Here is a 14061-nt window from a genome sequence, read left to right as displayed (position 1 = left end):
TTTAAATGATTCCTTTCATACAATAATATACAAACATAACAGTGCTCATTTGTTAAGACTGAAATATGTATGATAGACCCAACTTCCAGGTCAAATATTAGACCAATTGCAGGGTAATTAAAAAATTTATAATCTAAAGTTGGGCATTTTTTAATCTCCTCCTAAGCAGAATATGATCCAAAAATCCTTAATGTGTTCTGGCCTCTCTGATGTTTTGGGATATTTATTATTTGTGATTTGATTCATCACATCATTTAAACCAGTTTTCAGTTCCCTGAACATTAAACTGAAAATATAATTAGATCATTTTTAACATCTTGTCTCAAATTATGTACTCTCACAAACCTCTGCTCCTTTACCTCATATAAAGTCCTAATAGACTGTCAGAATATCTGCTTTTCTTCCTGGCACAATAAGCAGGAAGCCAATGGAATGAAAAATCAGAGAAAAAGAGAGCTATTTCTTTGCATATAGGTTGTAGCAGAGCGGCGTCATTGGGGAAAAGGTTCTCTCAAGATCAACCAGCAGTGGGCCCCACGGATACTGGATTCTCATTGGTGACTGCCAATAGTAGACCACTCTTTTGTGCAGCACAAAAAAGGCAGAACAAAATCCAAAGGTTGGAAGTTGAAGCGGCACATGAGCTGATTTTCAGTGGCACTCACACTGCCTGGGTCCTGGCCACCGGTCCGGTGGGCTCTGCATTTTAATTTAATTTTAAATGAAGCTTCTTAAACATTTTAAAAACCTTATTTACTTTACATACAACAATAGTTTAGTTATATATTATAGACTTATAGAAAGAGACCTTCTAAAAACGTTAAAATGTATTACTGGCAAGTGAAACCTTAAATTAGAGTGAATAAATGAAGACTCAGCACACCACTTCTGAAAGGCTGCCGACCCCTGAGCTAGATAAAGTCAGACTAGAAATAAGGTGCAGATTTTTAACAGTGAAAGCAATTAATTATTGGAACAGTTTACCTAGGGATCCAGTGAATTCTCCATCTCTTGCAGTCTTTAAATCAAGACTGGACATATTTCTAAACAATGTGCTATAGTTTTAACAGAAGTTATGGGCTTGATTCAGAAATTACTGGTAGAGGGGTTTTTGCCCTGTGTTACATAGGAGATCAAAACAGATGAACAGAAGTGGTTCCTTCTAGCCATAAAAAGCATGACCCTACTTGTTTTCTAAAGAAAATCCCTGGGGTAAAGATTTGTTCCAGTGCTTAACTACCCTGAGAGTTAGGAAGTGTTTCCTAATGTCCTAAATCTCCCTCACTGCAATTTAAGCCCATTGCTTCTTGTCCTGTCCTCAGTGATTAAAGAAAACAATTTATCACCCTCCTTTTTATAACAACTTTTCACATACTTGAAGACTATTATCATGTCCCCCCTCACTCTTCTCCAGATTAAACAAACCAATTTTTTTCACTTTCCTCATAGGTCATGTTTTCTAGACCTTTCATCATTTTTGTCGCTCTCCTCTGGACTTTCTCCAATTTGTCCACATCCTTCCTGAAATGTGGCGCCCAGAACTGGACATAGTATGCCTGTTGGGGCCTTATCAGTGGTGAGTAGAGTGAAAGAATTACTTCTTGTGGCTTGTTTACAGCAATCCTGCTGATATAGGACTTTATTAGGATTACTTATCCAAAAACACAACTGTAAAAAACTTTATAACATGACAATGTCATAACAATGCCAGGGAATTGCAGATTTTTACAACTCCAATGGATGATAATGCTCATCTAAGCTTACATCCTACATAACACAAGCCATAGAACGTCATCAGATGATTCCTGTATCAAGCCCATAACTTCTGGTTGAGCTACAGAATATATGTTAGAAAGATGTCCAGTCTTCCTTAAAGACTTCAAGTGACAGCAAAGGGGTTCCAGTGGTTAATTAGCCTCACTTGACAAGAGATCTCGATCACTCTATGGAACTAACTTGTCACTATTTACCACTCCACCAATTTTTGTTTCATCTGCAAATTTTACCAACAATGATTTTACATTTTCTTCCAGATCAGTGTTAGAGATATTAGATAACATGGAAAATGACTCCATTTGTTGACGGTTCCCTATTTACAATAACCTTTTTGAGATGTATCACTTAACCAGCTTTTAACCTATTTAATATGTGCTACATTGATTTTTGTATAGAATTGAATGCTGGGTAGTACAAAGGCAAATACCTTACATAAGTCTAATATGTACAAGTATATTATGTCAACATATTTAGCTTTTCCTATCGCTGGAAAAAAAACATCATTCAGTTTGACCACAGTTGTGACAATCTGTCTCAAGAAAGAGGTTTTTATTTTGGGAAATAAGCTGGTATCATGCTCATAAATGAACACATCTGAGCCTGACAAAGTGTTATGTCATCCACTGTCTTATATACAGAATGATCAGAATGCCAAGTAGTTGTATATATGCCTCCAAAACTATTTAGGAAATGAGTTATTAAAGATTATTCAAATCGTATTTTCTTTGTTTCACTGTCTCCTGAATATCTCTGTCTCCTAGTTTTCCACTTTAAATATCCTCCTTTACATCATGTGATCTCAAGTGCAATTTCCATTTGGGAGCTGCTAACACCTTCTCTTGGCCTAACACTAATAGCTTTTTTTAGCTTAGATCATGCTGTATGGGAAACATTTTTGTTTTATGGAACTAAAGGGAATTTTCTGTCTGATCTTTCATAGCATCTCAGTCTGAGTCACTAAGAGTACGTCTACACAAAACAAAAACCCCACAGCAGCAAGTCTAAGAGCCCAGATCAACTGATTTGGGTTCATGGGGCTTGAGCTGCAGGGCCAAAAATAGCAATATAGGTGTTCCCGCTTGGGCTGGAGCCCAAGTGCACCAGTGGTGGTGGGAGTAAGGCTCTTGGTGCTGTGGGATTTCAGAAGAAACTCTGGGATATAAACTCCCACATGCCTTTTACATTTAAAAAAGTCAAAACAGAACTATATAATAATTGCTTTGTGTCTCAGTTTCCCATTTGTAAAATGGGAACAATAGTACTTCCCTGCCTCACCAGGATATTGTGAGGAGAGATCCAGTAAAGACTGCAGATTGCTCAAATAATACAGGAAAGGGAGCCATAGACCAAAGGTAGGAGCTAGATAAATAGTAAGTAGCTTGGAAGGAGCAATACTAATAAACCATTCCCCAAAGAAACTGGCTGCTGATGAGGAAGCAGACAGCACTGGCACAAGAGCTCCTGGGAAAATACCAAACTGGTGCTCTGTCTCTTTCCCCCCAGACCTCCTACCATTTCAGGTGAGGAGGGGCAATAATGGGAAAGTGTGGAGCCTGTGGAGTGGGGTCCTGAACTAAACATTTTCATGGTCAAGAGGAACGTTTGGTTTGAGTCATGGGCGTGTGTGTGTGTGTTTCACTGATTGGATTGTAAAATCCAAAGTATTTATTCAATTGCTTGGTTGCATTGTAATAATTTTCCCCTGCTATTGCTTCAGCTCACATAGGCTAGTGCTGCCGGAACTGCTAGTGCAGCTTTCTAGGTGCAAGTGATTCAAGCGCCTGGGTGGAATTGTAGGCTTCTGGAAGTTCTTTACTGGTGTTCAACTGTATGATATTGGGTCTGTCAGCAGAGCAATGCACATAAATCCCCTTATCACAAAGCCTAGAACCTAGAGTTGGCCAAAGTACTCTCACTGCCAATGGCTTCATTATATTTTTACTGTCTTGGGCTTAGTTGGCTAGAGTTTGAAAAAAAACAAAACTATTCGTTTTATTTCCTGGATGTCAGTTATAATTGATCCTGAGAGATGCTGAGCACCCTCTATTTCTCTCAACATTTATAGGAGTAGAGGGTGCTCAACATTTCCCAGGATCAAGCCCATTATCCTGAAGTCAATTAATATGAATTGTTGAGGAAGTGGGACATTCGTCATATGAAAGGCATCATTTGGAGTGCCCCACAGAGGATATAAATAGGAGTGATGGACTGAAATTAAGAAAAGGGGAATTTAGAAAACTAAGAAAGGAAAATACTTACCTTGCGGTGAGATCAAGACAGTAAAAGAGTCTAGACAGGAAAGGGTGGAAACTCCATCACTTGAATCATTTAAAGCTAGTACAGACACAACAGTGGAAAATATATTGTACGAAGCAATCCTAAACAGCCAAAGGATGGAGTAGATGACTTCTGGGTCTTTTCTCTCTTTTACATCTACAGTCCTTCAAAGGTCTATAACCGGGGATTGGTATGTTCTAAGTGAGGGACTATTCCCTTTCCTTTCTCTTTTTCCCCACATGAAGAAAATGCAAGAAATTGCAATGACCCTTCTTTATGAGTGCTTTCAGTCTTCTTGTTTCTTTGGATTACCAATCTTTTCCTAGGTAACCTAGTTATTTCAGTCCTCTTTTGTTCCTGTCTTGGTCTTCCTGATTATTTGCTTTCTTGATGACTTTTTCAGCAGCTCTAATTTTCCTTGTACATTTATATGCAGCTCAGCAGGTCATGCTAAGCAAATCAAGAACTAATGAATCATATACTCAGAATAATTCTAAGATACTATTCCCAGCTGTCTTGCCTTTCCCAGTGCTTGATCTCTTCAAAATCTATCACTTCAATTAAAGCCTATAAGGCTAGAGCCTAATTAACAAGCTATTTTATTTGACTGACAAACTGGAAAAATGATAAAATGACTAAACAGCAAAAATGTACCAGCTATGCATTTTTTCCCAGTGGGGTGCTGGACAGAGTAAAACTGAGTGGCTGATATGGCTTAGAAGCTCATAGATTTAATCTTTTTGGAAAAAACCCAGTTTCTGAGGATACCCGCCATATTTGCAAGGTTCCCTGGTAGAATTAGAAAAGAACTTTGTAATTTTTTCATTATAATTTACCAGACATCCAATGTATCCATCTATGCTTTCCCATGATGATGAAAACACAAAATAAACAAAGAAAAAAACCCTAGTGATATTTTATTAAGTAGAATTTTGCAAGGTTGACTGCACACTTCAATTTGCCAGGCCATCTCTATCACACCATTTTTAGAAAAAGTAGAATCCGACAGGTGAGTTATACTTCATTAAGCAGCAGCTACATGTGAATGATTGTGAGAATCAGCAAAGACGTGCAGTATCCATTTCTATTCACCTGTATACCTAACCATTGTTACAAAGGGTTTTTCTTGTCTTCAGAGAGAAAATGAACACTGTAGTAGAAAATGTGAAATCTTCTGAACTAAACTCTGTAGGCCAAATTCTAACATCAGTTATAACACTACAACCTCATTGAAATCAACAGGATTGTATAGGTTTAATGCAAGGCAGAGTTTGGCTCACTAACCAGAAGAAAAATGACAGCCTGCTATTGTTTTTGTTTTGTGCTCTGCTATGGAATGCTTTAAAATTTCAGTAGGCATTGCTTTTCATCTGTCTATATTTCTGGATTCTTTGATTACACAGTTCTTTCATGTTTCAATGTTTTAGTACATTTATTGAATTTCTTCTACACCATGGCTGGAAGCTGAAGACAGATAAATTCAAATTAGAAATCACGCAAAAAAAATGAACAGTGAGAGTGATGAACTTCTGGAACAAACTATTCAGGTAAGTGGTAGGTTCTCCATCTCTTGATGTCTTCAGATAAAGACTGAAGGCCTTTCTAGATGGCTTTAATCAAGTTACTGGGCTCAATACGAGTAACTGGATGAAATTTATTGGCCTGGAATAGGTAGGCGGTCAGACTAGACAATTTAATGGTTCCTTTTGGCCTCATAATCGATGAATCTACAGTGCAGGCTCTTTTCCCTCTGTATTTTTTTCTTATGCTTTTTAATCCTTTGTGTCTTTAATTTGTCTCTCACCAAAAAAAAAAAAAAAGTCAGCAAATTTGGACAGTTTGGACTGGATTTGCCAAGCACTGACGACTTGGTTTCGATCCAAAGTCTTTTGAAGTCAATGGCTGATTTAAGTGAACTTTGGCTCAGCCCCCTGGTGCAAGGCTCAAAAACGGTATTTAGAGCACACAAAACTGTTCGTTAGCTGCTGTCAAGAAATGCCAGTGAGTGAAGAAGAATCTTCAAAGAGGTTAATACACTCACACACACATTCACCAATGTGTATCTAATTCAATCACTTATAAGAGTAGGTGGAGCTACCAATGAAGGCATGCCAATAAAGGGTTGAATCTTTCTCACTTTACTCAGGCAAATAGCATCACTTACTTCAAAATATATGCATGAGTAAGATGGCCAAAATTAGTGACAAAATAGTCAAAGAAGTTATGTGTAGGCAAGTGCCACCCTGGTGGGACACACCTGTGGCTAAGCATGCTTAAACATGAATAATGCGCCACATAACTTGAGCACTCACATGAATTTCCAACATTCCTCAGAGGGTGGGGGCATCAACTAGCAGAAGGACATACCTTACAAAACTCAGGAGTCACATTTCCCTATTGGCACACGAACACACAGAAAAACAATTGCTACTGCTTTTCAGGATGGTAAAAGAACACAAGCTGTTATGAGCATATGAGGCAAGGGCTATTTACAATAGCAATAAATAACCTGCAGGGCTCAAACAACACACAAGTCTCCTTTTTTCCCCAGTGTGGAGGAAAAATCATTTCATACATAATCCTTTCAAGATTAAATACAACAGGAAATTAGAGATGTTCCTCCCAGGAAAACTGGACACCCTAGGAGTTGTCTTAGTGATTTACAGCTGCAATTGCCCCTCCTGCATGGTCCATAACATCTGCCAGTTCTAGGAGCTACAGAATGAAATCACAGGGATAACCAGATCACCCACCCAACAATAAATATGTTCAAGCTATAGTAATGTTCTTTTGCTTAATACTGATACCATCATGTAACATTAGATGTCTTGCTTTAGAAGGCATGACCAATAATCCCATCCCATTAGTATGTTTTTATCTAAAGCATGGGAGTTACCTGAAGGCAAATTAAAAATAAGTTTAAAAAAGCAAAATATATTTGCCATTTTGCCTGTATACATCCCTAGGTTGAAGAAAGTTGATTGTTGTTTTATATTGAGACTTATTTATTTTATTTTATAAGGCACACTACACTCAAACTGAAAAAGCCCAGCAGATGGGGATTTCTTAGAGATGTTAACTAAATATTGAAGGGAATCTTTGAGGATTCCATAAAACCAAGGCATGCTAGAACTGGGCAATAAATACAAATTTATGCAGGAAGATTAATTTTAGTCACCTGTTTCTGAAGGTAACACCTCAAGACAAAACTTTTATAAGGCTTTTCAACTGGAGAGCTCAGTGTTTTGATCTAGTGTCCTATGCCGTGTTCAGCTAAGGAGCTTCTGGGGCCCTCAGAAGCCCACCAAGGAGGATAAATAAATGGGATCCAAAGAGGATAACTGAGATTTATCTATGGCCCACTAAAGCTGGGTTTAAATTTTCATCACTTTTTATAGGCTGAGGCCTTTGCAAAAGGGAAGAAGAAGAGCCAAAATATACACACATACAAAATGCTCTGGCAAAAGAACCCAATAATTTTCTCCCATTTTCAAATCATCATCTTTCCCTCTCCAGAATATTGTGTGTGAAAAATGTTTTCTGTCGCTCTGTTGACATTAAGCCAAATTCAATCCTGGTTTATTTTTATAAATAAGTACTGCAGCCCTTCATGATCTTTAGTTGCAAAAAGTCAGTGTAGACTTTAGAGCTTCCTTTTTGCTCTGGTAGCCTGTCACAGAAACTGTAGTTTGTGTATTTAAAGAACACTGGTCAATACTTGTTTAGATGCCTAAATATGAAGTTAGCCTAACTTTAGGCACACATTTTTGAAAGAAATGTGCACTATAATTAGTCCATAGAGTGAAATTCTCGCTGATGTGCTGTGTCAAACCATAATTACTTTGCTAATTTTTACTAAATCTTCTGCAATTGTCACATACATTGACGATGGGAATTCCACATTGTCAGCCAGTGCAGAAGACACAGTGGGAATCATCACTGTGACTGGGTGCACTGCAGATTGGAGAAAGGAATTGTGTCCATATTGTTCATGCCAGAACCATTACATATGCACACTTCAAATCCTTACAACTAGCTACTGCAAATATGCAGGTGCTAATTTTTTGTTTAAATTACATGTAAATGATGAAAAACACTTAATCATCACATCAGCAGTAGGTGCTGCTAAAAAACAGTTTGCATGTGTGTTTGCATGGGGTACAGTAGGTAGATTACATAGTTATCCACCTATCATATGGCTAACCCGAACCCAATCCCATCAGGGGTTATGCAACCTCAATTCCTAATGATGTTAATGAGAGTTGAGGGTGCTCAGCACCTAAAAGGTCAGATCCCAGTTTTGTGATGGTGAAAAACAAGTAAAACACAAGCATCAAATACTAGAAACTAATCCTAGTGTGAATAATGAGTTAAGATGGGAAACAAAAGATTTGCACATTCAATGCTGGTTGCAATTATAGATCATCTCACATGATCCTTCAAAGAGAAACATATAGAGCCCTTAGCATCTTAAATGAAATGATGATGTGGAACCATTTTCATGGCGGGAGGTTGGTTTGAGTTAAGGCTGCAAGTTTGTGACCATAAACTGAATGAAAATAAAATGAAAAATTTATTGGCATCTTAGAATTTTTGTCCTTGTCACCACTATAACATCATGGCTTCATCGCAAAGGCTCTGCAGTCTTCTGTCAGAGTGAAAAACAGGTACATTTACTTACATGTATTCCCTGTGTGCCGAATGGACAGCGGCTGCATTGTTGTAACGCCACAAAACTATCACCGATGACAAAACATCCAGAACAGCATCAAACTGAAAAGGATACAGAGTCAATTGCTTTTGTTGGGTTATTAAGGTGTACTGTAGTTAAAGCAATGCATCTGTAATCATGCTGCGGGGCACAAAGCAGGTCCAACTAAATCATTTTAATGAAAGCAGGATTTACATTCATTTAAATGATCTTTACTTTTTTTACTGTGTATCATTACACAACAGTGTATATCAGACTTCAGCCAGTCAATCATGGAAAGAGCTTTGTTTATAATCCACCAGCATGAAGAGTTACTTGGCTAAAAAAAAATTCTTGCAATAATGTGGTCACCACAATATTTACAATACTAATATATTTCTTGTATGATGTCTAAAAGAAAAAGGGCACCTGTCTTTCAGTGACTTGTCCTACAAATTCACAATTTTTGTTTAACAGAACTTTGCAAAGGAATTTCATCTAATTTCACTTTATGCCACATCTATGGCAAAATCTTCACATTCACAACACTTAAAAACATGAATTTTTTTTTACAGGTTTTTGATACAGTGCCACCTCAGCTCAATACTGGCCCATTAAGCATTTCCTCACTTTCTGATGTAGAAACTCCTGGACACTGACAATGTATATACTGCATTTTAGTGGTGAGTTAATTGATCTTTCTACTCTGTGCCCAGAATAATTCACACACCCAATTCAAATTTTTCACAGAAACAGTCCCACTTTCAAGTTCACAATAAAATACAAAATGTTTGACTTTGAAGTTGTTTTTCATTTTAATTAGGAACGTTTTCTCTACAGTTAATCTCTGCTGAGAATATATTAGAGTTCAACTGCAAAATGAAAAATAGTAGCGATTTTTAGAGACCAAAGATGACATCCTGGCCCCAGTGAAGTCAATGGGAGTTTTGTCATTAACTTTGGGTACATCTATACTACCCACCGGAACAGCGGGTAGTGTTTGATGTATCGGGGATCGATTTATCGCGTCTCATCTAGATGTGATAAATCAATCTGGTAATAGACCCCCGTACTCCACCTCGGCAGGAGAGGTAAGCACAGTCGACAGGGGCGCCGCAGCAGTCGACTCCCCGCCATGAGGAAAGCTAGGTAAGTCGATCTAAGATATTTGCTATTTGTGTAGCTGAAGTTGCATATCTTAGTTCGGAAACCCCCCACCCCCAAGTGTAGACCAGCCCTTTGATTGGAACACGATTTCACAAATGAAGTTGGGACCTCAAATCTACGCCTGCATGGGGGATGAATATGCTGCAGGGCCTTGCAATGGAAAATTGGTCCTGGTTTGTAATATCTCTTCCTCTTAGCTTTTTCTATAGCGTCCATCAGCATAAGATTTTAGCATTGAAATGAATGCCTTTGTCTGCTAGGAACTGAAAGCAGACCACCCTAACACTTCTACATATTACTTCTATGATCAGGTTTGAACAATGATCTTTCTAGTTAGTCACCAATTTTCTTTTACTACACCTGGATGCACTCCTTAGCTAAGAAAAATTGTGGTGAGAGTTCAGAAACAGCATGCAACATAACATCTCACTGTGAAACATATTTAAATTGTGAGATTACTTACAGCAAATCCAAATGATGATGCACTATACCTCATTATGGAGACAGCTAAAAGAAAGAAAATATTATTTAGCATAATTTAAAATGTCTCTTGGATATTTTCTTTCATCTAAGAGGAGACTTGCACTTTGAAAAGAGGAAAAAAAACAAGTTAGAAAACAAGTTAGAGCATTAATTAGCTGCAAAACCAGCTTGCAGCAGGACCGGCACTAGTGTTTTTAGCGCATGGCCATTTCGCCGCCCCACACACTGGTCCCGTGGCTCCGGTGGAGCTGCCGCAGGCGTGCCTGCAGGAGGTCCTCCAGAGCCGTGGGAGCAGCGGACCGTCCGCCGGAATGCCTGCAGCAGGTCCACTGGAGCAGCAGGACCAGGGGACCCTCTGCAGGCACGCCTGCGGCAGGTCCACCGGAGCTGCCTGCTCCCCACCCCCCGGCAAAATGCTGCCCCCCAATAATCCTGGCGCCCTAGGTGATTGCCTAGGCCGCCTAAATGAAAGCGCCGGCCCTGGCTTGCAGGAGTGGGCTGTGCTACTTTCAGTTCGCATACAAAGACATAGGAGAAGGCACACATGCTATAGGGATCGGTGTGGTGAGCCAGTAAGTGGCCCTCTTTCTTCCAAGATGGTACTGGGCCAATGCCCAAGCATGACATTCAGGGGCACTATGCTCCTGAAAGTGCTGCCTTTCAGATGAGGTTCTAACCAAAGCTGTGCAGGAACCAGAATTTCTATCCCATAGAAACTTTTGCATTTGAATTTTGTTTTAGTTCCAAATCAGAATGAAAAGCCCAAAATACAGAAATTTTGGCAAAATATCCATTTTGCAAGGACCAAAATAGAATTTTTCCCAAATTTCTGGGCTGGCTGGTAAGCTAGCTTCCCATCTAGCTCCCTGGCTGCTGGACGAGCTTGTTGGCAGAAAAACCATGGAGCCAGGCAATCTAACAGGCCACCCAGGGAGCCAGAGAGCTGGCCAAGTGGGAAACTAGTTGCCCTGCTCCCTGGGCGGTCTGAGGAGTCCAGGAGTCCCCAGCCACCCAGCTCCTGGGTAGCTAGGGAACTCAGAAAGCTGGACAACCCATCCACCAGCTACCTAGTTGGTGGGGAGACTAGTAGAAAACCAGGCAGGTAAGTTTCCATCAAAAGTTGACGGGTCCCTGTGAAAAGTGTCAATTCCATTGAATCAGCATTTTCCTGTGGAAAACTTTTTTCAGACAATTTTAGACCAGATCTAGTTCTGATCACCAACAGCCTTTAAAGATCACATGATGCTTGTTTCAAGCATAGGTGTGTCTGTTAATCCTTGTATCCTGTCCACATTGTAATTTAGGTATTTATAGTCTGCATGTCTCCATTCAGTCTGCAGTGGCGTTTCCTCACTTTCTGATGTAGAAACTGTTGGACACTGACAGTAGGGTTGCCAACTTTCTAACTGCAGAATATCGAATACCCTTGCCCCACCCCTCTTCCTCGCCCCTTCCAAGGCCTGCTCCTGGCTCACCCCTTCTACAAGGCCCCGACCCTGCTCACTCCATCCCCGCCTTTCTCTGTCACTCATTCTCCCACACCCTCTCTCACTTGCTCATTTTCACCAGGCTGTGGCAGGGAGTTGGGGTACGGGCGGGGGTGAGGGCTCCAGCTGGGGTTGCAGGCTCTGTGGTGGGGCTGGGCATTATGGGTTTGGGGTGCAGGAGGGGGCTCTGGGCTATGACCGAAGAGTTCAGTGTGTAAGAGGGGGCTTAGAGCTAGGGCAGTTCAGTGTGTAAGAGGGGTGTGTGAGAAGGTTCTGAGCTGGGGCAGAGGGTTGGGCCACAGGAGGGGGTTTGCGGAGAGGGCTTCGGGCGGCACTGACCTCAGGCAGCTCCCAGAAAGCAGTGACGTGAGCCTCTGGCTCCTAGGCAGAGGGGTGGCCAGGGGACTTTGTGTGCTACCCCTAACGCAGGCATGACCCCTGCAGCTTGCATTGACCATGGTTCCCTGCCACTTCCCAGGAGCCATGCTGAGCCAGGCGCGGAGCCTGCCTGCCCCCCCGGCACCGCAGCCAACCACACTTTTAGCAGCCCAGAGGTCCCTTTTTGCCCGAGCATTTCGAAAACCAGATGCCTGACAACCCTAACTGACAAAAAAGTATCTGCTGCATTTCAGTGTTAAGTGATCCTTCTACTCTGTAGTTTGTAAAATGTTTCTGGGATCTTTCTGGATGAAATGGAGTACATAAATATGAAGTACTGTATCATTATTTATTAGTTATACTATAAATAAACTCTATATTGTACTTCCTGCAGATCAGTATGCTAATTTCTATGGGCCTGATTCTGCCATGCTTACTCCCGCTGATTAGCACCATTGATTCCTATTTGCAGAGTAGGTCAATACAAATTAACAGGAGAAAGGGCAGCAGTATAGGTCCTATGTTAAAAGAAAGTTCCTTTATTCTTTCTAGTTAACATTAACAATAACCTAAACAGAGGGACAAATTTACTATTATCCCCAGACCCATGGGCAGGAATTTACACTCCTAATTACCATTAACTCTAATGGGTCTTCTTATCTTGCTGCATGAATATCCAGTGTAAGTGATGATACTTGTATAAGTGTGAGATTAATGGACTGAGCACAGGTGTTGGAGCCAGAAGCTTCTGTGTTCTAACCCCAGAATGGACTGTGACTTCCCCTCAGCCTGGAGCAGATCACTTGACTTCTCTGCCTCAGTTTTCATATCTTTAACATAGTGTTTTTATTTAGGATTTTATTGCAAGCCTCACCATGCCTGGCATGTTGTTTGTAAGCTTGGAGGTGGCAATACTGTAATATTTATTGATCTCCCAGAGGGGTCTCAAGGAAAGTTAGTTTGTGAAATATTTTAAAGATTTTAAGTTATAACTATTAACAGCGTTAGGAGTATTAATATAATTTAAATGATAATACATGGAGATGCTATGAATCATAGTTTTAGTAAAGTAGAGGCATTAGATGGTTAGTTTTAGCAGCATTTGTAAATTACCAAGGCAATGGACACAAAAATGGACATCAATATAGAAAAGAAACTTTATTGATTTGGAATGTTAACATTTTGCGCCAAACCAGCCAAACATGATGTATGTTTTCTGACCACCATGAGTTTTAGCAAGGTTATGAAGCACTCTACTGATACTTTACACTGAACCTCATCCCACTTGAAATGTGCCTTGGCTTGAAAGTTCAGTGAACTTGTTGTGAGCTATGCTTGTGAATGGTTCGCAGTCATAGTCTGTAGTCATTTTCACAGCTTAGAAAAGGGCAAACCTCTTCCCCAGATAACTGGCTTGCCTCATTCCTAGACCAGGCCCTGGGTACAACATTACGGTGTATCTAAGGTAAGAAGGGAATTGTCCTGAGGCTTGCTGGAGGCAGGAGAAGAATAAATAGAGGATTTAGTCTGCTATATGTCTGTTACAGCTATCCCCCTATTCCATTTTGTTTCTTACAGCTGTCCCCATACTCCATTTTGTTTTTGTTTTCCTGTGGCCTCCCCTCCCTGGCTGTTAAGTTGTTTACCAGGGCTACTGCCCTTCTCAAAGGGAGGGCCCCTTAAAGTTGTTTACCAAGAGCCATTGCCCTTCTCAAAGGGATGGCCACTTGTGCTAAGTGGGACCACTGCCCTGTTCAAAGGGTTAGTCCTGTTATCACCTTGTTAAACCTGGGCTCGGTGTAG

At 40.4% G+C, this 14061-nt stretch overlaps 1 protein-coding gene across 1 annotated transcript in view; it reads right to left on the bottom strand.

The window, feature by feature from the left end:
- Positions 1–14061, bottom strand: part of TMEM163 (transmembrane protein 163) — a 178208-nt gene that overhangs the window by 61762 nt on the left and 102385 nt on the right. Inside the window, exons 3-4 of the mRNA XM_032782564.2 lie at positions 10374–10417; positions 8735–8826 (exon numbers count right to left, since the gene is read on the bottom strand). Coding sequence (XP_032638455.1) covers positions 8735–8826; positions 10374–10417 — 136 coding nt within the window. The remainder of the gene's footprint in view (positions 1–8734; positions 8827–10373; positions 10418–14061) is intronic.

This window comes from Chelonoidis abingdonii, chromosome 10, assembly GCF_003597395.2.
Source record: "Chelonoidis abingdonii isolate Lonesome George chromosome 10, CheloAbing_2.0, whole genome shotgun sequence".
In the NCBI taxonomy this organism is placed as follows: domain Eukaryota; kingdom Metazoa; phylum Chordata; order Testudines; family Testudinidae; genus Chelonoidis; species Chelonoidis abingdonii.
This window is presented reverse-complemented; position numbering and strand designations above follow the sequence as displayed.